The sequence below is a fragment of the Acyrthosiphon pisum genome, chromosome A1, assembly GCF_005508785.2.
Source record: "Acyrthosiphon pisum isolate AL4f chromosome A1, pea_aphid_22Mar2018_4r6ur, whole genome shotgun sequence".
NCBI lineage: Eukaryota > Metazoa > Arthropoda > Insecta > Hemiptera > Aphididae > Acyrthosiphon > Acyrthosiphon pisum.
Genome location: NC_042494.1, coordinates 142,062,754 through 142,086,169, shown reverse-complemented (window position 1 = coordinate 142,086,169; position 23,416 = coordinate 142,062,754). Strand labels below are relative to the sequence as shown.

The 23,416-nt window shown below is 28.9% G+C and overlaps 3 protein-coding genes across 5 annotated transcripts in view; 2 read left to right on the top strand and 1 right to left on the bottom strand.

Annotated features, from left to right (window-relative positions):
- Positions 1 to 4,499, bottom strand: part of LOC107883414 — an 11,378-nt gene extending 6,879 nt beyond the window's left edge. Inside the window, exon 1 of the mRNA XM_016803377.2 lies at positions 4,398 to 4,499. Coding sequence (XP_016658866.1) covers positions 4,398 to 4,414 — 17 coding nt within the window. The 5' untranslated portion in view covers positions 4,415 to 4,499. The remainder of the gene's footprint in view (positions 1 to 4,397) is intronic.
- A 116-nt stretch (positions 4,500 to 4,615) lies between these two features.
- On the top strand, positions 4,616 to 6,678 carry LOC100162669 (cryptochrome-2). The gene has a single exon (XM_001945977.4). The coding sequence runs from the start codon at positions 4,904 to 4,906 to the stop codon at positions 6,509 to 6,511; it is 1,608 nt and encodes a 535-aa protein (XP_001946012.1). The 5' UTR covers positions 4,616 to 4,903; the 3' UTR covers positions 6,512 to 6,678.
- Positions 6,679 to 7,858: 1,180 nt separating this feature from the next.
- On the top strand, positions 7,859 to 23,416 carry LOC100164756 (very long-chain-fatty-acid--CoA ligase bubblegum). 3 transcript variants are annotated; one of them, XM_008183512.3, is made up of 19 exons: positions 7,874 to 8,108; positions 8,462 to 8,742; positions 14,936 to 14,998; positions 16,653 to 16,738; positions 16,885 to 16,925; positions 17,044 to 17,072; positions 17,258 to 17,456; positions 17,543 to 17,677; positions 17,846 to 18,041; positions 19,164 to 19,265; positions 19,351 to 19,497; positions 19,553 to 19,621; positions 19,699 to 19,880; positions 20,267 to 20,432; positions 20,499 to 20,633; positions 20,734 to 20,883; positions 20,952 to 21,092; positions 21,196 to 21,442; positions 21,799 to 23,416. In XM_008183512.3, the coding sequence occupies exons 4-19, from the start codon at positions 16,670 to 16,672 to the stop codon at positions 21,870 to 21,872; spliced, it is 2,082 nt and encodes a 693-aa protein (XP_008181734.1). In that variant the 5' UTR covers positions 7,874 to 8,108; positions 8,462 to 8,742; positions 14,936 to 14,998; positions 16,653 to 16,669; the 3' UTR covers positions 21,873 to 23,416. The 3 variants fall into 3 exon arrangements, with proteins under 3 accessions (XP_001945956.2, XP_008181734.1, XP_016658872.1); XM_001945921.5 differs by lacking the exon at positions 14,936 to 14,998 and having other exon boundaries at positions 7,859 to 8,108; XM_016803383.2 differs by lacking the exons at positions 7,874 to 8,108; positions 14,936 to 14,998 and having other exon boundaries at positions 8,219 to 8,742.

Below are 23,416 nucleotides of genomic sequence, written 5' to 3'. Positions count from 1 at the left end.
GCGTGTTTTACTCATTTCGTACGTGTCGTTCGGCACCCGACACTTATGTGTGTATGTGTATTATTATTCCACCACCGAATCAAGTGTAACTGTGTTTGGCATAGACTCCAATGTTCATGGATGGAATGGAAGGGGGCGCCATGGTTAACGTCGTGTCTACTGTTTTCGCTGAACGACTAGGTATCGACGTTTTCGCTGTTTTTTTCAAAAACCCGTTGCTCAATAATACCATTGATTATAAATATAGTATTTATAATCAATGATAATACGCACATTAGTGTGTTGGGGCAGGGTTGTATGTGTTAGTAATGTGTACCTATAGACCGGTATTTTTCTCGTCATTGCATAGTAAGTCACTGCATTAATACATGACGTGTTGAATTACTTAAATTTGAATTCATGAATCCCTGCAGGGATAAATCATTAATTAATTAAAATACTTAAAAAGTCAATACCATGTACCGTAGAATTGTGCGGCATAAATACCTTAAAATGAATTTTAATATTTTGAAAAAACCACAAAATGACTTATGAGGATAATTTTGTATTGCATTTTCATGACTTAGGTGTTAAAATGAAATAATATTTTAAGCATTTTTAACTAAAAAATAACTGATACATATTCATTCTTAAAAAGGTGGATGAGTGGATGTCATTCTGATGTACATTAGGTTACAAGTGGGTCACTATTATGGATGGTGTTAAATTTGAATTCAATGATATGATATCATTGTATAAGAAAAACGATTCTGAGCGAAAACGGTCAGTCAGCCTATGATATTACCAAGTATATTTGATGATATTATTGTGAATAAAGTAATTTATATATAAGCTATTTACGTGGAATCTTGTTTTAAATTTTCAATCCTTAGCTATAAAAGTTGAAAATTTTATAAATTATTAACTACAAAATAATAATTACATTTTAAATTTGATACATTTTGTCAAAATTCGAACTTTAAATGCTTATAAAAAAAAAATTGTGCTTATGTATTTTTAATATTTTTCAACTGCTATTGTAACAATATATCATTGTCACAATATATATTATATCAATATAATATAAATTTTCACGCTTTTTTACCCAAAAAATAAAATGTTATTGATATTTATAGAAAAAAAAAATCTAAAAAAAAAATGGAAACTGACAATGTCCGTAAATAGCTCAAAAAGAGTCAAAATATTTCAAAATGTTATGGTGTATAGTATTAACATTATATAAACATTCAGTATAATTTTCACGTGTCTACAGTTATTCGTTTTTGAATAACAAGAATATAACAAAATCGCTTCATAAGAAATCGAGTGAATATCCAATATTGTAAAAATATGAACTTATTAAAATTTAATTTGATTTGCTTGAAGACATTTTTTTTTTTATATTGATAGACAAACTTATGAATAATCTTGTATTACATTTTCAAATCTTAGATTTATAGCTGAGGATTGAAAATTTAAAACAAGGTTTCACGTAGTCACGTAGAGGTTATATTATATTATAATTATTTATAAATTACTTTATTCACAATAATATCATCAAATATACATATAAAAAAAAAATCAATAGTAATATCAATAATCATTGGCTGACTGGCTGTTTTCGCTCAGAATCGATTTTTCTTATACAATGATATAGCTACTGTATAGCAGAGCGACGCCCATTTGCCCACCTATTTTTTATTTGCAAATAAACATTTTATCACACTCAATCGAAGAAAAGCTAAAAAAGTCACACATTTTGTACCCATGTTTATATATAGCACAGAAAGTACTAAAATATTTTTAAATTATTACATGTTCACAGAAAATGCTACAGTTTTTCATTTTATAAAAATTGGGGTTTGTGGAAATTGTATTTCTAATTTTTCTAATGTTTTCTTCTTTTATATAGGTATCGGTATGTATATTATACACTATACAGTCATACATATCTGAAATTTACAAACGTTTTACGGTATAGGTGCAATGACATAATGAAATTAAAAATATAGATGTGACGAGGTAGGTACATGTTTAAAAATCATAATTATTTCACGATAGTTTGAAAAAATAATCAGTTTCGTAAACTGCAGTGGGCACTTGCAAGCAGTCAGCATGGTCAAACTAGCCACATTTAAAAACAAATAATAGTTATGTTAAGCAGTGGCGTCGCAGGAGGGGGACTAACGGGCTGAATTGCCATATCCCCCCATTGCCCATATTATTATTACTTTTTCAAAAATATTTATCAAGTTTCAACTGTCAACTATAGTAAGCAATACGTAAATGTCATATATGTCTTACCAGAATGAATTCATTTTTGAAAAAACAATGTATTTGCATACCAATTTTTATAAATCATCTGTAATTTTTAGGTAAAAGTATGAATTACTTGTAAGACCTAGTATTAAATTGTTTAGCCTTAGCTATATACATTTAATATTTTATTTTAAAGTTTTGAACTACAAATTAACTGTGGTTTTGACGAAATTTGAACTTTAAATGCTTATACAACGTAACCATGATGCCTATGTATCGTTAATATTTTAGGTATAATAAAAACTTACGCATTACATTTTTAAGCTTTTTGACCGAATGAATAATTTTTTATTGACATTTATAGAAAAACAAATTTAAATTAATCAAATACAATCCAAATGAGGACGGTATAACCAAGCTGATTACCAAATAATTTTAATAAATTTTTATTTTTTTTCTCCAATTATTTTAGAAAACAATGAGCATTTTCAATTTTGACCTCCTAAAAGTATCAATTAGATCCAATTCGCTTCTAAAAACATACATCCAGCATCGATGTTTATGATCAGAGCATTTTTTCTACTATAAAAGTGGAAAAGTTACAAACACCTCAAATAAACGTCTGAAATTATTAGACTGGACAAAATAAAAATAAAATTGTAACTAATTTTCAAGCCCCCCCCCCCCCCCCCACTGAAATATCCTGCGTACGCCACTGATGTTAAGTAACTTCAAAAAACTCTAGATTTTTGTTTCTTATTTTAGAAATCTGACATTTTATATACTGGTTTAGTGGTTTGTTTATTATACATTTGAAGTTTAAAGTAGTTATATGGGCATAAAACTACATTTGGTTCAAAACGTTTTTTATTCAATGCCATCAGCTAGATTTTACTAGAATTAGTTATGGATTGCATAGGCGGAAAACGGGTAAAACTACTGTAGTGGTTACTGTAGTGGAGAGGGGATATACACTTAAAAATCATTAATACCTACGATAAAAAAAATGTTTTCACATCACTGGAAATATTATTGTTACAATATTTTGTAATAGATTGTAGATAGATAATAGAAAGGTATTTATAGTATCTATACCTATATTATGCAGGCAGTGTTGGGGAAGTTACTTATTTTGGGTAATTAAATTACATTACTAATTACTAATCAAAATTGTAACTAAATTATTTTTAAGTTACTTTTTTTTCATTTTGTCATGTTACATTACTTTTGAGTTTTAAAAGTAACTCAATTACAATAGAAGTTACTTTTTTTTCATATCACTGGAGCTTAATAACTATTTTGTCTATACACAAACTATATAATGACAATCGACAATATGAAATGATATGAGCCGGCTGCAGGCGACCGCGGTGAAACAACACAGAGTAAAGATAACAATTCCATTCTAAAAATAACATTTTATCGTCAAATAGTCAATAGCTATAATAACAAAAGTATTTTAGTATCACAAGTTCAGAAAATTCTACTTATAAATTATAATAATTAGGTATATGATATATTTTAATATTTACACTCATTATCAATACCTACGTTCTAGAAATGTATTAATCCAAAAAAAAAGTAACGAGTAATTTAGTAAAAATTACTACAAAAAAGTAACTTAAATTACATATAAATTACTTACAATAAAATGTAATTAAATTACCATAAAATTACTTAAAAAGTAATTTCGTTACAGTAACTTGGAACTTAAGTTAAGTTACTCCCCAACACTGTATGCAGGTATCTGCAAGGTGGATGGATAATGTATAATAGATATACGATAATTTTAATTGATAATATATTATACTGCAGTGTCAGTATATGGTGTATATGGGAGTGTACGGTAATTTTACCACTAAATTGGGCATATATAAATACCATAGAAATTTTTCCATAGAAAATGAATTTATTATTTTTCCTTGTAATTTTATTATCTTCTCACATTTATAACAAAAGTAATTTAAACAGTAATTATTGTTACATTTTCTATCAAACAAATATTGTATTTGCTTACATTTGCCCCCATTCCCATAGCTTAAAAATGTACAAGGACTTCAAATAATAATTATAGAACCTTTATTAGAAGTTCAAAATTTAAACAATAACACTGATGACTGATGTCCCTTGATATAACGAACAATTAGTTATATACTTACCTATATACTTTTATCATGGTATGTCATTGTCCTTTGTCCATCGTCCATGACAACATTAATTGTCATCAGTAGAACAGTAGTAAAGTAGTTGTATGTCGCTGATGCACAGAAATAGGCGCTAGGGGCTTATCATAAATTTGTATCACGATTAAAGATATGTCTTTAATCGTGATTTGTATACAACTGTTATCACACGATATCACGATAAAGATAAAAATTGTTTGATTAGATTATTACAGATTATAGATTCTTTCGTTTAAAAATTCAAGACCCAAGTTGAAACTTTCAATTTTAAAATGAATACTATTGATAGTTAATTATTTTAATACCTATGACGTCAAAAAATCTGAAACTTATAAAAGGTTCGTAATAAACTTACTACACTTGCGCCGCCCAAAACAGTAGGTACCTACACATCTTAAATATGCGAATTACCTACCTTGTCCACTTGATGTAATTACGCATAACAAGACACAACAAGATCATAATATCGTAATATTAACAACATGGACAAAAACGATGCTGATGTGGGACGCGAGACAACCGTGCACTGGTTCCGGAAAGGTATGCGTCTGCACGACAACCCCGCGTTCAAGTTATCGTGTGAAGCGAAGAACAGTAACGGTGAGCGTTACAAGCTCAGGCCCATTTACATACTGGACCCTTATTTCCGCAAATACATACGGGCGGGTGCGAATCGCTGGAGGTTCTTGCAACAGAGTCTCGTGGACTTGGACACTACGCTCCGGAAACTGGGTACGCGACTGTACGTTATCAGAGGGTTGCCACACGAAGTCTTTCCAGACTTGTTTGCCAAATGGAATGTAAAACTGTTGACTTTCGAGTTAGACACCGAGCCGTATGCTCGCGAGAGAGACAATCAAGTGGAACAACTGGCCAGAAAACATGGTGTTAAAGTAGAACAAAAGGTCTCTCACACTATTTATAACACTGAACTTGTACTCAGGGCAAATGGAGGCAGCGTTCCAATGACTTATCAGAAATTTGTATCTGTTGTCGGCTCGATGCCAACTCCTCGTCGACCAATACCTGCACCAGATATGTTGCCTTCTGAGTGTCTACTTGATGATGACTTAAACAACCCAGAGTTTGATGTGCCGACTCTGGACGAATTGTTAACATTAAAGGGTTTCAACCCTGCAGAACTTAAACCGTGTTTGTATCCTGGTGGAGAAAAAGAAGCTCTCAGGCGTTTGGAAGAATATATGAAAAACAAGACATGGGTATGTAAATTTGAAAAACCAAATACATCACCGAATAGCCTAAAGCCCAGCACTACTGTACTAAGTCCGTACATGAAATTTGGGTGTTTATCGGCTAGTCATTTTTATTACAGATTAAAAGAAGTTATCGGTAATAGCCCTCATTCTAAACCTCCTGTATCTCTGATTGGTCAGTTGTATTGGAGAGAGTTTTATTATACTGTTGGTGCTTCAACTCCCAATTTTGATAAAATGGTTGGCAATTCAATTTGCTGTCAGGTACCATGGGACAACAACCCTGATGCGCTAGAAGCCTGGACAAATGGTAAGACAGGATATCCATTCATTGATGCCATCATGAGACAGCTGAGAGATGAAGGTTGGATACACCATTTAGCCAGACATGCTGTTGCATGTTTTTTAACCCGAGGAGACCTATGGATATCTTGGGAAAAGGGTTTAGCTGTATTTGAAGAATTATTGCTTGATGCTGATTGGTCAATGAACGCTGGGAATTGGATGTGGTTGTCAGCGTCAGCTTTTTTCCATCAATTTTTTAGAGTCTACAGTCCAGTTGCATTTGGTAAGAAGACTGATAAAAGTGGTGATTACATCAGAAAATATATCCCAGAATTGGCCAAATATCCAGATCAGTATATATATGAACCATGGTCGGCACCGAAGTCCATTCAAGAAAGAGCTGGTTGTGTAGTTGGAGTGCATTATCCAAAACGAGTGGTAGTGCACGAAGATGTATACAAAAATAATATTGCAAAAATGTCATTGGCTTATAAGAGTACCAAAGCTGGCAAGAGTTCCAATACTAAAAAATCTAGAGATATGTCAACATCCCCCGATAAGAAAAATATAAAAAAACCTAAATTAAAATGATTGTTATGTTGTTCAGTTACCCAATTTGTTTTGGATAAATAATTGCTCATGTGATCTTCAGTATTTTAACCACTTTTTGAATTATATTTTTGTTATAGGTACTGTACGTCAACTCTGAAATGTATACTATTATTTTCAATATTTGTCATGTATTTACTATTTTTTTAATTCAACAATTAACATTTTTGTATATTTAATTAGTACTTAGTAAGTATTTACGTAGGTACCTAATTAAAGTAATTATTATAAGTATTGTTTCAATTTTTCCCATTAATATAGTACCTACGTTGTAACCTATTGTACTAAAAATTATTAATTTATTTTCGCAATATATTATTTTTAATATTATTACCTAAGTTATTTCTGAATAAAAATCGAACCTTGTTCGAACAAATTGTATTTAAGTAAGGTATTGACCATAATTACATTTATTGAATTTTTATTGTTGTTACGCAATATTGTATGCGTGATGGTCAAGTCGTATATCGTGTGACATGTGTTGGTCGTACTAACTACTAATTAGTTCCCGAAGACCTGAAGCGAAAACTGGTACGTTGTACAACTGTACAGTGTACACGACAACCGAATATTATGATGACCATGATAATGAAAGTGGTGACTGGTGATGATGATGATGATGACGATAACAACAACAACGACAACCTTGAAACGAAAAATTATCACGGTCGCTCGCCAAAAATCCAGTCAGCAGCAAATTATTATTACTATTATGACTTAACTGGTCATGGCGGAGAAACTGGTCGCGATGGTTTGTTTCCACTGTTCAATAATACCTGTCAAATTAATATTTATACGCTGTAGTAGTTGTCGGCACTTAAAATTCGTTTGTGAACGAATTATTTTCTAAAAAATCCAAAGAACTGGGGCGAAAAAAAAAAAGAAAAGAGAAGGATGAGGTCGTTCCGTAGTCGCTCTTGGAATTCGTATTTCGGACTTCGGTACGCATACGGCATAATTTACTATTTTAGCGTCGTGGCCCGGTTGGTGTGCCCGTTTCCCATTGGCCACTGCCGGAGTGGCGCGATCACAAAAACCCACCCAGCCATACGTCATCGGTCCGGCGCCGCCGGGTCGACCGTCGACCACGTCGTCACGTGCGCGTACGGCCGTTTCGTTCAAGCGCTGGGTGTTCGAGGCGTAGGTGTGGCCGCGGCCGCGGTTGTTCCATGACGATGCGGCGACGGCGGCAGGCACGCGTACTCGGCCGTACGGATCACGGGCCGCATAGGTGACGTCACGCCACCGCGATCCGACCGGGAGCGATCACCTTTTGCACCAACGCCGATTTCCAATCCCGTAACCGTTTCCGCGACCGATACCACGAGTACCGGAGTACGCCAGTGTAGTGTGTACGTGCGTGTCACAGTTGTTGTGGTTGTCGCCGTGAAAAAAATAATACATATTATTATTTACTCACCAGCGCGAGTGCTGCGAATTACTGAAAAAATCGCAACTAGCACTATACTGTACCTATAACAACGACAACAATTATCATTCGCGCTGCTCAATAAATTACGGTCGTAATTATTGTTATTATTACACACAAACACCGTGTCGATCATCAGTCGCCGTTGCGGTAATAATAGTAATAATAATAATAATACAATATTGTATGGGTGTATAGATAATGTGTACCTATGTGCAATTATATTTATAAATAATTTCCAACACTCATCCGCCGTCGTCGTCCTCCGACGTGGCCCCACTCGGAACGTCTCTCGCCCGCGTTATCGGCTTTTTCGTTTATTATTATTATAAATCGTTTCGTCGTTTAAATCACGACTGCGTTGGGCTATATTTTAACAGTCGTAAAATTTGCTTATCGCCGTCGTCTTCAACGCCGATAAGTGTACCACTACAATATATACAGCCGGCTCTAGTACTTACTTACCAATCTATATTATAAAGTCGTCGTCGACGTTGTTGTAGGAGGAGGAGGAGGAAGTCACAGACGAGTCGTTTGGATTTCGTAGCCGGTCGCACACGATCCACCGCCGTTCGTCGGCCGTCACTCGCTAGTCGCAGTTTTCGCGTTCGAGTGCCGCCGCCACCGCCGCCCCGTGCGATCCAAACGAGAGACGTCGTGTAACGTCAGTATTGTCGTCGCAGACTTAGTCGTAACACTCCGTCGGTCGGCTCCCGAAGAAGACGCGTAGTGGCCGACGAGATCGTCCTTTTCCGTAACATCATATTCGACGTCCGGCGAAGAGGTAAATAATTTGGCATTTTACTTTGCACGAAAGAGGACGGTCCGGCAGGCCTCTAACTTACGACCGGGCCCACACCTTTGTAGAATATTAATAATACGATACGCACTGACTATCCTCCTTCAATCGCAGTTGGTGCGATTAATTTCAGTAAAATACACGAAACGTTAGGCGGTGTTTCGTGTGACATCAATAATAATATCATTATTCCTGCCCAAGATTGTGTACCTATTCCGTGTTTGTGTGTGCGTGTGATTTATGATAATACGCGTCCGACACAGAGGTCAGGACGTCTCGCGCGACCAACTGATAAATTTGAATTGAATGAGATCGTTTTTTTTCTCACACCTTATTGTCGTTTGTCTACAGACGACCGTGCGAACTTCGACATTATATTTGCATATTTGCGTTGCATTTAATTAGCATAATTATTTCCATAAAATAGAGTGGGTATAACACAAAATATGTTATTCTTCTCTATCTCATTGAGTCCTTAGTAAGTAAACGTTTGCTTGTTTTGGAAACATTAAAAACTTACTACCTATCCAACCGTATTAAAAGGTTTTTTTTTGTATTTATTTGTCTTACCACCGTATCAAATTTGTTTCCAGAGTTCGATTATTCGAGTGTGCCTCAGCTTTAGGCGATGCTCTCGAGTCCAAAAACATTAGGCTCTAGGGTTTTTTCCTGGTAATTATAGACCGTTTCTTTTCGTTATATTTTTACATACCCTTGAGTGTGCTCTTCATTAACTCAAGAAGCCCTATATATTTTAAATAGTCATTATTGACACAAGATAAGCAACCTCTAGCCAACCAGCCCGCAACGTATTAGGTATGTGTACCTATCTCGATACCTATATTATATTTTATCTGCTTAATGAATATTAGCTACACTATTACGCCATTAAAAGTGTCATATCTTATTAATTTTGTTGGGAACCTATACTCATCATCCTATGTGTATTGAATAATACCTATTACCAAATTTGAATATTGTAATAAGCCAATATAAAACAGGTTAAACAATCAAACGGTTATTTTCTATAATTTTAGATAGGCGAGAAGATGGACACGTAAAAAAATATACTTGTACCTATTGGAATTAAGTAAAAACTGGGTACCTACCTTAGGCCGGTATTACACTGTTTCGACACATCAATTGATCGACAAAAAGTTGGTACATCATAGGAAAGTACATTTTGTTGATTGACCGATGACAAACTGGTGTTTATCGCCTTGAGGTAGTTACCCGCTACCTACATGTATATTTTTATATGTGTCTATCTACAATTATGTTTAATACCTGATTGAATTTTTTTTAACAGATTACCTATTTACAACTATGTTTTAGTAAATATAATTTGATATTAAGATAAACCTACTAACAAAATATGTATACACTTGCACTTCCTACCTATAACTTTAAATAGATGTCCTTGAATGTTGGTTTTACTAACCTATTATTTAGGTGCATTATAAAACAAGTATTTAATTAAGTTTAGGACCTATTTATCTTAAAAACGCGAATCGGTAAGTAAAAATTACGGCTTTTATTATTAATTATTGTTGGGTAATTTGAAGACAATTCGTGACATTTTATGGTCATTCATATAGGTACCTATGTTCCTAGATGCACTTATACATTGGTAGTTCATTAAAAAATAAATTAAAAGAATAGTCTACACGTTTGAACATAGCAATATTTATTCATTATTGATTTAAGTCTGGGGTTGTAATTAGTTTCAAAGGGGTCCGAATGTTTTGAAAAAATATGTTCAGTTTTAGTAAATCTTTTTTGTTTAGTAAGTTATTCGGGGTATACATAAAAAAATAATGGAAAAAAAATAAGCACTAAAGTAAAATATTTTTGTCGGTCCATTTATTTCTCCTCTGCGGTTTGGATAAGGATCTCGATCCGCCTCTGATTTAGGTACTTGCATGCTAGGCTTATAAATTTAAATACAAGGTACTATATGAACTGTGTTGTTTACATTTTAAAGCTGATAAGTACCTAATTATTTTAAGTAAATTTTATACAATGTTTAATTTCTTCTTATAAAAATGAAATAGAGTTGAAAAATACGTACCTTAAAATATTAATTAATATGTACTATGTGCTACAAATTGTTCCAATATAACTTTTGTAATTAGCTTGTAGAATGTACATACTTTCTTATTTAATGACTAGGTACCTATATAATATTAACTCGCCTAGAATCAAAAATTTGGTATTTATTTATTTTAGCATAATTCAATTATAATAATATATTAACTTAAAGTAAATTAAAGGAGGCATAGGTAGTATAAGTATGCAAAACGTGATAATATGTTTTTTCAATATTTATTTTATTGGCAAAAGTGTTTCACTTAATTTTAAATAGGTAATATAATTCAGAACTTATTGCCAGATTCCAGTTTATTAGGTAGGTACCTAATACCTAATATCTAATACCTAACCTGCCTACTCATAAAATTATTTATATGACATCTCTTTATCATTTTAAGATACCGCTGTGTTTTAAAATTATATTTCTAATAAGATATAGTCCAGTACCTACTATATATTTTACATTAATGAGGTACTGGGTTATGTAGGTACATATCTACCTAGTATGTTGTTAAATATGTAATTAGGTACTGGTTAGTTATTAGTAATTACAAAATCAAATTACCTAGGTACCTACCTATAATAAATACAGTTTAAATTTTAATATCCTTAGGTGTTCATTTTTAATTACTTAGGTATCTTAGTAATATTTTAGGAGTACCTATTTAAAACAATTATTTTTGAAAATAGTGACTATTTTTTGTTAGTTTAATCCCTCTTTATGTTGAAATTCTTGTTTAATCATACAAGCTATTAAAACTATGAATGGATTACTGTGCGTGTGTAGACAATTAGTTAATACTCAAGACCTTGTGTATTTTATGAGTCATAACTCATAATACTATGCAAATTAATTATCTTCTAATCAAATTATTTACTCATATGCTTTTTTTTATTTTTTTGATATTCATTTGTAGCTAGACAAATCCTTGATCACTGATCAGTGAGTGTGTTTATTTTAAAATATTGTCAAATATCAAATTGTCTTGCTTGGTTTATGATTATTATTAAGTAAATCCCCCTGTAAATCATTATAATATTATCTACATCCACTTCACAGAATACTCAGAGTTACTAATCTAAATGTGCCCTAGTTGTTTTGACTGCGTTCTCAGGCTGCTTCTGTTATTCTATTATTTGTACGCTCTAGTTTTTGTTATATAGTTCTTATACTTTATTCCTGTAATTTTGTTTTTCTATTTAATTGTTATTACCTACATAATATGTATTATTGTTAACTGCCGATTGGCGTAAAATATATATAAATAAATAAATAAATTACCTAATTAGGTAGTTTATTATCTATACTTATAAATAGCACTTTCTTTTTTACTAAAAAAAAATAATTTTATACAAGTTTTCGTCGGGCAACGGGATACTCTCTTGTGGGCCGCAGTATAGACCCATGATAGATGTGTCCACATGATTTATAAGGTTTGTTTTATCAATGAATTGCCTTATGATTTACCTAGTTCTTCTTCACTTTATTTTCTTCAACATTGCTGTATCTTGAGAATAAATTGTATATAATATATATTTATCTCTTATCTTCTTATAACAGTTCAAATAAAACTTAATATATCCAAATTTAAATGATTTGTAAAAACATATAGTACCTAAATTAATTAATTGAAAAGTACATGAATTTAATATCAGCAGCTTTGAGTCTGTGGCCTATACAGCTAGGCTTGGAATGGCATTTATATATGTATATATTATATTTGTATGTATATATTTTAATTTTCTATGTATATACTTGGCATGGAATAGGTAGGTATTAAATTATAAATATTTGATTCTTTTCAATTTTTTCAAAAAATTTTAAGAGGATATTTTTTAATAGGTATTGGACCACAGAAGGTTAGTCTTTCATTACGGGTTCCTTGCTTATATCCATTTATTCATACCTAGATTTTTACTTATATATTTTTAGAAGTCTTTATACTAAGAGTTTATTATGTTATATAACATTTATTTTAAAATAAAATGTTTTTTTTTTCATTTACCTCCTAATTTTATTATTTTTTGTTATCAATATTTAATGGCATAATGTATGAGAAATTTTTACACTAAGTGCAAGTGATATTAAATTTATGATTCAATATTATTAGTATAAGTTAATTTGAAAGAATAAATTTAATCATATATACTGTATAGTTTATTTACATATTACAAACTAATTTTTATAAAAAATAGTTAGAAATTTGGAACTATAAAAGTATTTGAAAAAAATCTTTAAAACTTAAAATTAAATTATATTTTGTTCTTAGGTATTCATAATTTCTTTTATGACTATGCATTATATATATTAATTAATAAGTAGGTATAGTACCTACTAGTAGGTACCTTTAACAGATTAACCCATTAACGCCGTGCGTTGCCATATGGCAACATAGATTTTTTACAATAATTTTTAAGATATAACATATTATGTTTTCAACAAAATGTTGGTTAAAATTGTAAATAAATAAATTCGGACGCTAATGGGTTAAGTGGAGTATGTTTAAAATAAGACAAAACATTGGGTGTTATAGAAATACTTTTTATATTAAGCACCGACCAGACCAAAGAAAAATTTGTCGGAAACACGTGTTTCCAACATTGTCATCGACAATGTTTTTGATTTCCTGTAATAAGTAGTAACATAAATATTTGTCGACGACAATGTCAGAAACATATGTTTCCTACAAATGTTTCTTGGTCCCTTGAATTTTTGTAATTAAATTTGTATAGATCTTACTGAACTTGACTTGTGTCAAATAAATGTAATAATTTATCTGTCTTATATTTTAGGTACCTACCTATTTAAGGTTTTTAAATAGGTACCTGTTTACAAATAACAAATATGACATAGGTAGGTAATTATAATATAATATATATAGGTAATAAAGCGATTATGTTTAAAATAGCTTGATACACTATATAGAGTACCCTTCGAGAAAATAGTTATCAGAATGTAGTGATATATCTATTGATATATGTAGTAAGTTGGCACTATATTGTTAGTAAGGTTAGTTGATTTTAGATAGGTATATATTTTTGAGGTCATCTTGAATAGCAGATGAACTATAAACTTGATTTTAAACTAAACCTGTTTCAATAAATATTTAAGTAGCCCACATCCTTGTTTTCTAGTTTCTTCTTAGACCTGATACTACCTATACTTATATTATGTTATTTTTTTCTTAGAAAATGTATGCAAAAAAAATTATTTGTTTGTAATTCTTATACATTTTTTATTGAATACATAGACATAATTAAACAAATCAGATGAGAATGCTATAATGTTTATTGTTGCATTTTAAATGATTAAGAAATCAAATCTAGATGACATTTAAAACAACTTATCTATGTTTTATTTTCAATTGTCCCTACCTGTCAGAATATTTTAATTGTTTTATAATGTAAGTATTTAATGAATAAATAAAAATTATTATAACTGGTTGTACCTAATTATATGAAGTGTCTAGTTTTCGTAATACTTTGTTTTATAAATTAAAATAAGTAAAATAATTATTAATTATATAATTCAATGTATCAATGTAGGTACTGACCAATTTGTTCAAGGTTTTAATTGTTATTACCTAATAATAATATTGTTGGTGTATGAATATAATTCAAGCCAGTGTGTAAGCACATGTTGTAGTTTTCACATTTAAGAAAAAGGTAGTTAGTGTAATATAATTAAGTGATTTATTACAATTACCTAGAATTTTTGTAAAAAATGATTTTATAATTATTGTCTTATAATAAACATCAATTTTTTATTAAAAATTGATTAAAAATTATTGAAGAGGTCAATTATAAATTCTTACTAATCTAATAGTTCGCTATTACTCAAAATTACAACAAACCTATTGGCTACTATACATTTTTGTTGTTGGTGAATAATCAATTTATCTTTATACTGTCTAATTAGGTAATATTTTTCAGAAATTTCATATGTATGTACTTCTTTCTGCATTGATTAAAATATTAAATCAATTAATTACTGTTGATCTCTCAACTAGAAATTCATTTTATGTTATCTTAATTTATTAAGTAGGTAAATACTAAATATACTATTCAATTATTTGGCTTGTTATAGGTAAAAAAATCATAATAAATCTTTGACCAATCTGCGGTGTTGGAATAATTATTAATATTGTAGGTAAGTACCTACTTTTATTAATTTTTTTTTAATGCCTATAATGTTTTCTGTAACTGTACTTATTTATGATAAATTAAAAATACTTATTATATTTTAATCAAAATCACATATTTTTAATTTCTACAGATAGGTAAATATAATAAAAAAAATTCTAAAATATTGATATTATATTCCAATAGGAATATATATATATAATATAATATATTTATAATTTACACTGTAATTTTGAACATTGTAATTTATAAGCAATGCCAAATATTAGTATAATATGTCTAAACTGAAGGTCAATTTTGAATACCTACCTTCCTATTTTAAAGAAGACATGAAAATAGTAAAGGCACTTAAAAATTGTAAGGTCAGATTATTTACAATTTTTTCAAGCCTGGCCTATTATGTGTACAGAAGAAAATCTATCGTTAATTTTTACAGATATTATAATTGAATAATCATAACAAAATTTGGAATATTTAGGTATCATATACTTCTTAGATATATATAAAACGTTCAACAAAATTGACCAATATAAATAAATTTTAACTCGTATGATAAAAAATATAACACTTTAAAATAGGTAGGTACATTGTACCTACACGGCTACATAGGTTCAATGACTTAATAAATAAGACTATCAACAGAATAAACTATAAAGATTATAACTACCTATGATATAAACACACGTGTCTCGGTCACTGTTTGGTAAGTTATTATTGAAATTTAAAATATAGCAATAATTGATAAAAAAAAAATTTTAATTCTGAAGAAATTCTTGGTTTTACAATGGTATGATTTTTTTTTCTAAAAAAATACTTTTGGGTTATTAGAATTATCAAAAGTCTAATTTACTCTGTATAGCAATTTTCAAACTGTGGTATGTCAATTGTATGTCATTGATGGTTTGTGGAAGGCTGCTAGTTACATAATTATGTGCGTTATGACTTGTTGTAGTTGTATGGAAAATTAATAAATAAATCATTTTGCTGATGATTGTCACTGATCTAATATTACTTTATATTTTGTGCGAATACTATATATTGTAAAATTTAAATTATGATTGTTATAAATTTATTAAGAATTTGTATAGATGTATAGTTCTATTTATAGTCATTAGTAGTGTAAGACTGTTCCCTATAACACTGATATACGGGAATAAAAGTTTGAGAATGTCTGCTATATGCTTCTATTGAATGGAAGTAAATCATAGATATTTTGATAAATTATTAATAAAAAAAAAATTACTGAGAAAGAAGTTTTGATGGCAGAAAATCAAATTTTTTTTATTATCCTTTGCACGAAATAATTTGTGAAATAGGTACCCATTCACATTTCTGTAATCAAAATAAATTTAACAAATAGTTTCTATGTGTATATTTCATTTTAAAGTAGATTAAAAGGTTTGTTATAGGTATATGGCCAAATAGGTATGTTTAGAGAATAAAAATGAACTTTGGTTTATGACCAATCCTACCATAAATCATGGAAATATAATTATTTTAATATCTAATAATATAATATTATAATTAATGTAGTTCATCAGATATACCTATGTTATCACATTTAGAATTTATTTTTTTCCCTAATTGGATCAAACCGATAATATACCTAATGATTTGTACTCTGTTTTAATAATAATTGATCTCTATTTTTATTTTTTCAGTACTTATTTGATTCACTATGAGTGATGACGGTGATATTATTCCAAGTGTTATGCAAAATGGTGGAAATCAATACAAAATAAAAGAGGTTAGTTATTGTCAAATATTATATAATTAGTATAATTGTAGTACTTACAGATAATTGATAGATCAAAACACAAAATATAGTTAAATGTACCTATTAAGAAATATTTTCCTTGTCATTATATTAATATTTTGATTTTTGTTTCATAGAATTCATTTTTACCTAGTGCTGAAAGTAACACAACAATGAGGTTAGTATTTTATAAATGATTTCTAAAAAATAATCATTTAGACTTTAAATTGCTAATTTATAAATTATTATTAATATTATATATTTTTTCTTTTGTTTTTCTATGTTTTATATTAAAGTTTTGAAAGCTCCAAACCAGCAGAAAACTGTAAGTTTTTGTTTCTTCTTTATATTAAATATAAACTTATTTTAGAGCTTAATTTATTAATTAAATATTATATAAAATTATTTATAATAATAAATATTGAAACTAAATTAGATGCTCTCTTAACTGTTCTGTATTGAATAATTATATTATGGGTATATAATAATAATGCAATTTGTCATATTTAGATGGACCAGATCAAGTTTTACCTGCTTCACAAAAGTATACGAGTGAAGCAAATGGCCGAGTTACTTTAAGAATTGAAGCTGGTGCAGATAATACACCTGTATCTGTACCTGGACTTTTGGCTAAAAGTGCTGAAAAATATGGAGATCTACCGGCGTTAAATTATAAATCCGCCAATAAATGGGTCAAAGTTACTTATAAGTATGTGTATATAAAATTTGATTGTTATTATAATTATAATTAAAAAATATATCCAGTTTAAATAAACATATAAAATGTATTTACAGAGAATATGAACAAAATGTACGAACTGTTGCTAAAGCTTTTATAAAGTTGGGCCTTGAAAGATTTCATGGTGTCTGTATAATCGGGTTTAACTCACCAGAATGGTTTTACTCAGACTTAGGCGCCATTTACGCTGGGTAAGATACATTTTTTTGACTTGTAAATTACTGTACACTTTTCATCACAAATAAATATTTCTATTGTGTATGTTTAACATGTATTTTAATTATTGAAGTCTTATTTTATTTTGTTTATATTTATTAACATCTTAAAATGTATTAAATGATTATTTATTGTTAATAAAGTGGTTTTGCTGCTGGAATGTACACAACAAATCTTGTTGATGCTTGTCTCCACTGTTTAGAGACAAGTAAAGCAAATATTGCTGTAGTTGAAGATAGTAAACAATTGGAAAAAATACTATCAATCAAAAGTCGTCTACCCCATTTGAAAGCCATCATTCAATATGAAGGGAAACCTACTGAAGAGGGTGTTTTATCTGTAAGTTATTAGTTTAGTTATGTTATATATAGGGAAATAGCGGATTTTAATGTAATTGTACATTTTTTTATTTTCACATTTTTGGATGTTGTTCATTAGTTATTCTTTACAAGTCATAATAGTTTGAAACTTTAAGTAACCTTTTTTTTTGGATGAGATGTTTGAGCATAATTTGACAAAGTTCAAAATTTATTACATTTTAAAGTAAATATTTTTTTAAAAAAAAGGTTGTAAAATAATTTTTGTCAAGTAAGAAAATTCATAAATACATTTTATAAGCACTTAATACTAAATAGTAATTAAAATTAAAATAAGTCCATTAAGTAGATACCTTATTACAAGTTGTTCAATTTGTCTTAAATTATTTTGATACATCAATAATTTATAAATTAATAATTATAATTATCAAATAAAAATTATGCACTTTCTTATCATATTACCCAATTAAACATTTTTTTCTTGCATATTTGTTTCATATTTTCACTCTTTTGACTATATATTATATATTATATTTTGATACTTTTTAGTGCATAAAAATCCGTACTCTATGTATAAGTAATAGTATTTAGAGGTGCATAATTTTATTACAGTTTGATGGATGTTTCATGATAATAATTAATATTTTCAATTTTGCATATTTAAACATTTTTAACACTAAATCATAAATACTGTATATTATTCAAAAATAATTACCTTTTCGTAGTATGTGTATTTTTTGTTTTTTATATTTGTTTATTATACATACCTATTATGATTGACCAAGTTTTAAAAATTATAAATAAACTATAATTATAAATTATAATTGATAGTCATTTCTGACAGTGTGTTCCTCTTAGTGTGTATTTTTCAATACAGAATAGGCTAATAAGTTATAAACCAAAATGTTGCTTAAAAATAAGTACATTTTTTTGTTTATAAATCCTTATTTGAGAGCATTATTTTTACATATCTAATATAATATATTCATAATGTGTGAGTCATTTTAATGTGATTAAGTCCCTAGTTAGTACACTTCAGCATCCATACTAATTGTACACTTAGGTATATTTATCTATTAAACATAGGTTGTTACCGTTCTTAAAATTGTTGTATAATAAATTTCCTTTTTATGTATTTTGCTAGTGGGAAGATGTAATGAGAATTGGATCAGCTGAATCTGATGACAAATTAAATGCCATATTGAAAACCATGGGAGTCAATGAGTGTTGTACATTAGTATTTACGGTAAATTTTATTTGAACATTTTTATCAAAATATTCCTGTTGATTTCTATTATATTATTATTTTATAAAATATATATTATAAATAGTCTGGAACTGAAGGCGCTTCAAAAGCAGTCATGGTTAGTCATGATAATCTAACATACAATGCATATGTGATAACAAATTTCTTATCCTTGACGGATGGCAAAGAAGTTCTCGTATCATATTTACCTTTGAGTCATGTTGCAGCACAAGTATGTAAATCTGCAATAGTTTGTGATTTATTTTTAACAAAATTTAATATTACAGATCACTGATATATATAGTGCAATCTCAATAGGGGCTCAAGTATTTTTTGGTGAAAAAGATGCTCTAAAGGTTTGTTTGTGAGATTTAAAATGTCTTAATACTTATTGTGTACTTAATTCATAGATACATTTTTTTTGTGATTTTAGGGTTCTTTAGTGAACACACTTCAAGCTGCTAGACCTACAGTTTTCTTGGGTGTCCCTCGTGTTTGGGAAAAAATTAATGAAAAATTAGTGAGTATTGGCCGAAAATCAGGTTCATTGAAGAAGTACATTGCTGATTGGGCTAAAGAAGTTGGCTTAAATCATTATGAAGATGCAATGAAAGGGTTAGTACATTTAGTGCTAGACATTATTATAATAAAGCATAGTTTTAACATATAGGTAAATATATTTTTGGGCTGGATACACATTTTTTGTTTCTGATTAATTTTTTGTAATGTTTTTGCTATCATGGTTACTTATTAACAAAAATATTTATGATTCATAGATTTTCCTAGAGGAAAAATATCGAGTAGGCCAGTAGGGTGCTATGGTCTTATCTTGGTATATTTTATAGAAACAATATTAATTAATTTAGATTGGTGTTCAATAAAAATGTAAAAAAAATATAATATTAAATCTATTTCAGTATCATTTATTTATTTATTTGTTTATGTAAAAATCAATTATTTTTTTATGCAATTTAATAATAATTTTGATATTTATATTACAGAGTTGAAAGAGAAACATACTCGTATAAATTCTTCAGATGGTTAATTTATGGTCGTATCAAAAGTGCTATTGGTTTTGATAGATGCAAATATTTTATTTCGGCTGCTGCTCCTATATCAGTGGAACTAAAAAAATATTTTATGAGTTTGGACATACCTTTGTGCGAAGTAATATGATAATTATACTCATAAAAATTGTTTGGACGTTTAATTAATTTTATATGAGTTTAACAGGCATTTGGAATGTCTGAGTGTGGAGGTGCACATACATTGAGTAATCCAACTGATGAAAATGTTGCTGGTGTTGGAAAGACATTAGAAGGAGTCACTTCAAAAATTGACAAACCCGACAAGGACGGCAATGGTGAGGTAAATATCAACATTTTTATTTTCTACTTCAATATACATATTACATGTATATCATTCATAGCTTTTTGAATGCAATATTAATTTAACATAATATGTTTAGTTATGTATTTATGGACGTCATGTGTTTATGGGTTATTTGAATCTGATGGAAAAAACAGAGAGTACCTTAGACACCGATGGATGGCTTCATTCTGGCGATATTGCCCAAATAGACGATAAAGGATATGTTACTATTACTGGAAGAATAAAGGTAAGGAGAATTAAATTAAGTAAAAAACTCCTACTTACATAATTAATTTATGTTGTTTTGTGTTTAAGGAATTGTTAATAACAGCAGGTGGAGAGAACATACCTCCTGTATTAATCGAAAACAATGTTAAAGCCACATTACCAGTTGTTAGCAATGCTTTCTTAATAGGTGACAAGAGAAAATTCTTGTCCATACTGTTATCTCTAAAGGTATATTATATACAATTTATTTATTATATTATATGGGTATATGTTTTATTTTCCTTAAATTTATTTATTAATTTTGTTAAATTAATTTTTTTTTTGTTTTCAGTGTGAAGTAGATGCTGAAACTGCTGAGCCACTCGACACTTTAACACCTGAAGTGATTTCATGGCTAACGTCGCTTAATTGTAAGTTTACCAAAGTATCGGAGGTTGTAGCAAACAAACCCAAAGAAGTTTTTGATGCGATACAAAAAGGCATTGATGCAGCCAACAAGAAAGCTATATCTAATGCACAGAAAATTCAAAAGTTTTCGCTTCTGCCAGTTGATTTCTCCTTGCCTACTGGTGAATTAGGTAAGCCAATTAAAAAACCGAATTTAACTTTTATCTAATGTTTATTTATTACGTCAGCATTAATACTATTTTATAGATATTTCTCTACATTTCTTATCATATATTCTAAAACTTTACAGTCATTCAATTAACTAAAATGGCCTTCTAAATTGTTTGAATGTATTTCAAAGATGTTTAATTGATTACATTTTATTATTTTAATTATTATGTTCTCAAACAGAAATATCAATAATTTATTATCTTTTTCTCTTTCTCATTTTAATGAGCCACACATAAATATTATTTTATTTTTCTAAATAACTATTAAATGTGTTGTTTAATGAGCAACTAATAATGTAAATGATTAACTGTTTCAGGTCCTACATTAAAAATTAAACGTCCCGTTGTGAACGAAAAATACAAAGATTTAATCGAAGAGTTCTACAACTGATGAAACCACATTGGTAAAAGACAATTTTTGTTCATGTTACACAATTAATGTTACAATACAACAGAAAAGAAAATTAAAAACACAAATTGTTCACGCTGGGTGTTTGAATTTGCAGTTCTCTATCATTTTTTACCAGTTTCAAATCTGTAATCTGTAAAATTTTATTTTATTTTTTAAATTGTATATCTCCTTCTTTATCCCTTGAAACTATTGTTGTTGTACTTAAATATGAGTAAGTTATTTTTATTATATTTCCCGTTACCTTGTGATCTGAATTTTTGTACTGGTGCTGTGTACAAAATTTGTTTTCTGTAGGTAACTATTATCTTTTTAATTTAATTATTTTAAATAGACAAGTTATTATTGTTTTAGTAGAAATATTTTTTATTGTGATATTATTTTTTTTCAAACAAAACAATTACAATTTTTATGAAATATTTTAATTAAATATTATTTAAAATTAAGTTCATTAATTGGTGATAAAATTAATAAATATAACATTAATTGTTATTCTAATATGTGTGCACATATATACTTATTAAAATACTACAAACTTGTTGTACGGTTTCATGTATAATCCGTGATAATATTGTCAATTCTTCTTAATGTAATGATGTGTTACTTCATACTTGTAACAATTATTATAACATTATGATGTTTTTATATAATACTATTATATATAATTCATTGCATATAGTATCCATTGTGTGATTTTTTTTGTTGAATTATGTATATTTTAAAACAAAAATCGTGCAACAAAGCTTTGTCTTAATTTTTTTGTATTTGAACCCTGGAAGATCTGTTAAGTCTTTCAATTACATTTTTAGTCTGGTTTTACTTGTTAAATTATTTTGAATCTGTTATTGGTATGAATTTTTTTTGTGTGTGAGTGTGACTGCTCACCATGTTTGCTCACCGAGCTGCTTAACCGAATCTGTCTAGTGTTCTTAGCATATTATATTAACTTTTATCAAACGGTTAAGTCAGATTAAGTTATTAGAATTGACTTAAGTCTGTATTCAATGTTTATAATGATTATCTTTTTTTAAGTTACATTATTACCTAATTCTTATAAAAACACTCCAGTACTTTGACGGAAATAATACTTAATTGATTTCTAGGATTAGTGTTTTTTTCTGTTATTTTAACTTTTGTCCAAACATACATTTCTTTCATCTATGTTTGTTCGACTGCTCCGAGTTTTTTTAATACTTATCGATATAGAATTTGTAAAAAAGACAATAATTAGTTGGGTAAAAATGTTTATTTTTACCCAACAGCAGTTAATGGTACTTTGAGTACATATACAAAGTATATATTTATATTTTTTGAAATTTATATTGCATTTGTTTAATATTTTTAAACTTAGTACAATGTTATATTTATTACAAACAGTTTGATAATGAGCTTTTTTTATGTAAACAATGTTTAAAACATTAGACACTATTTATTACGAGCTTATAGAACATAATATTTTTTAATTGTGATTGATTTTATGTGCAATATGGTCAAATGTTATTAAAAAAAAGTATAATGACAAATTG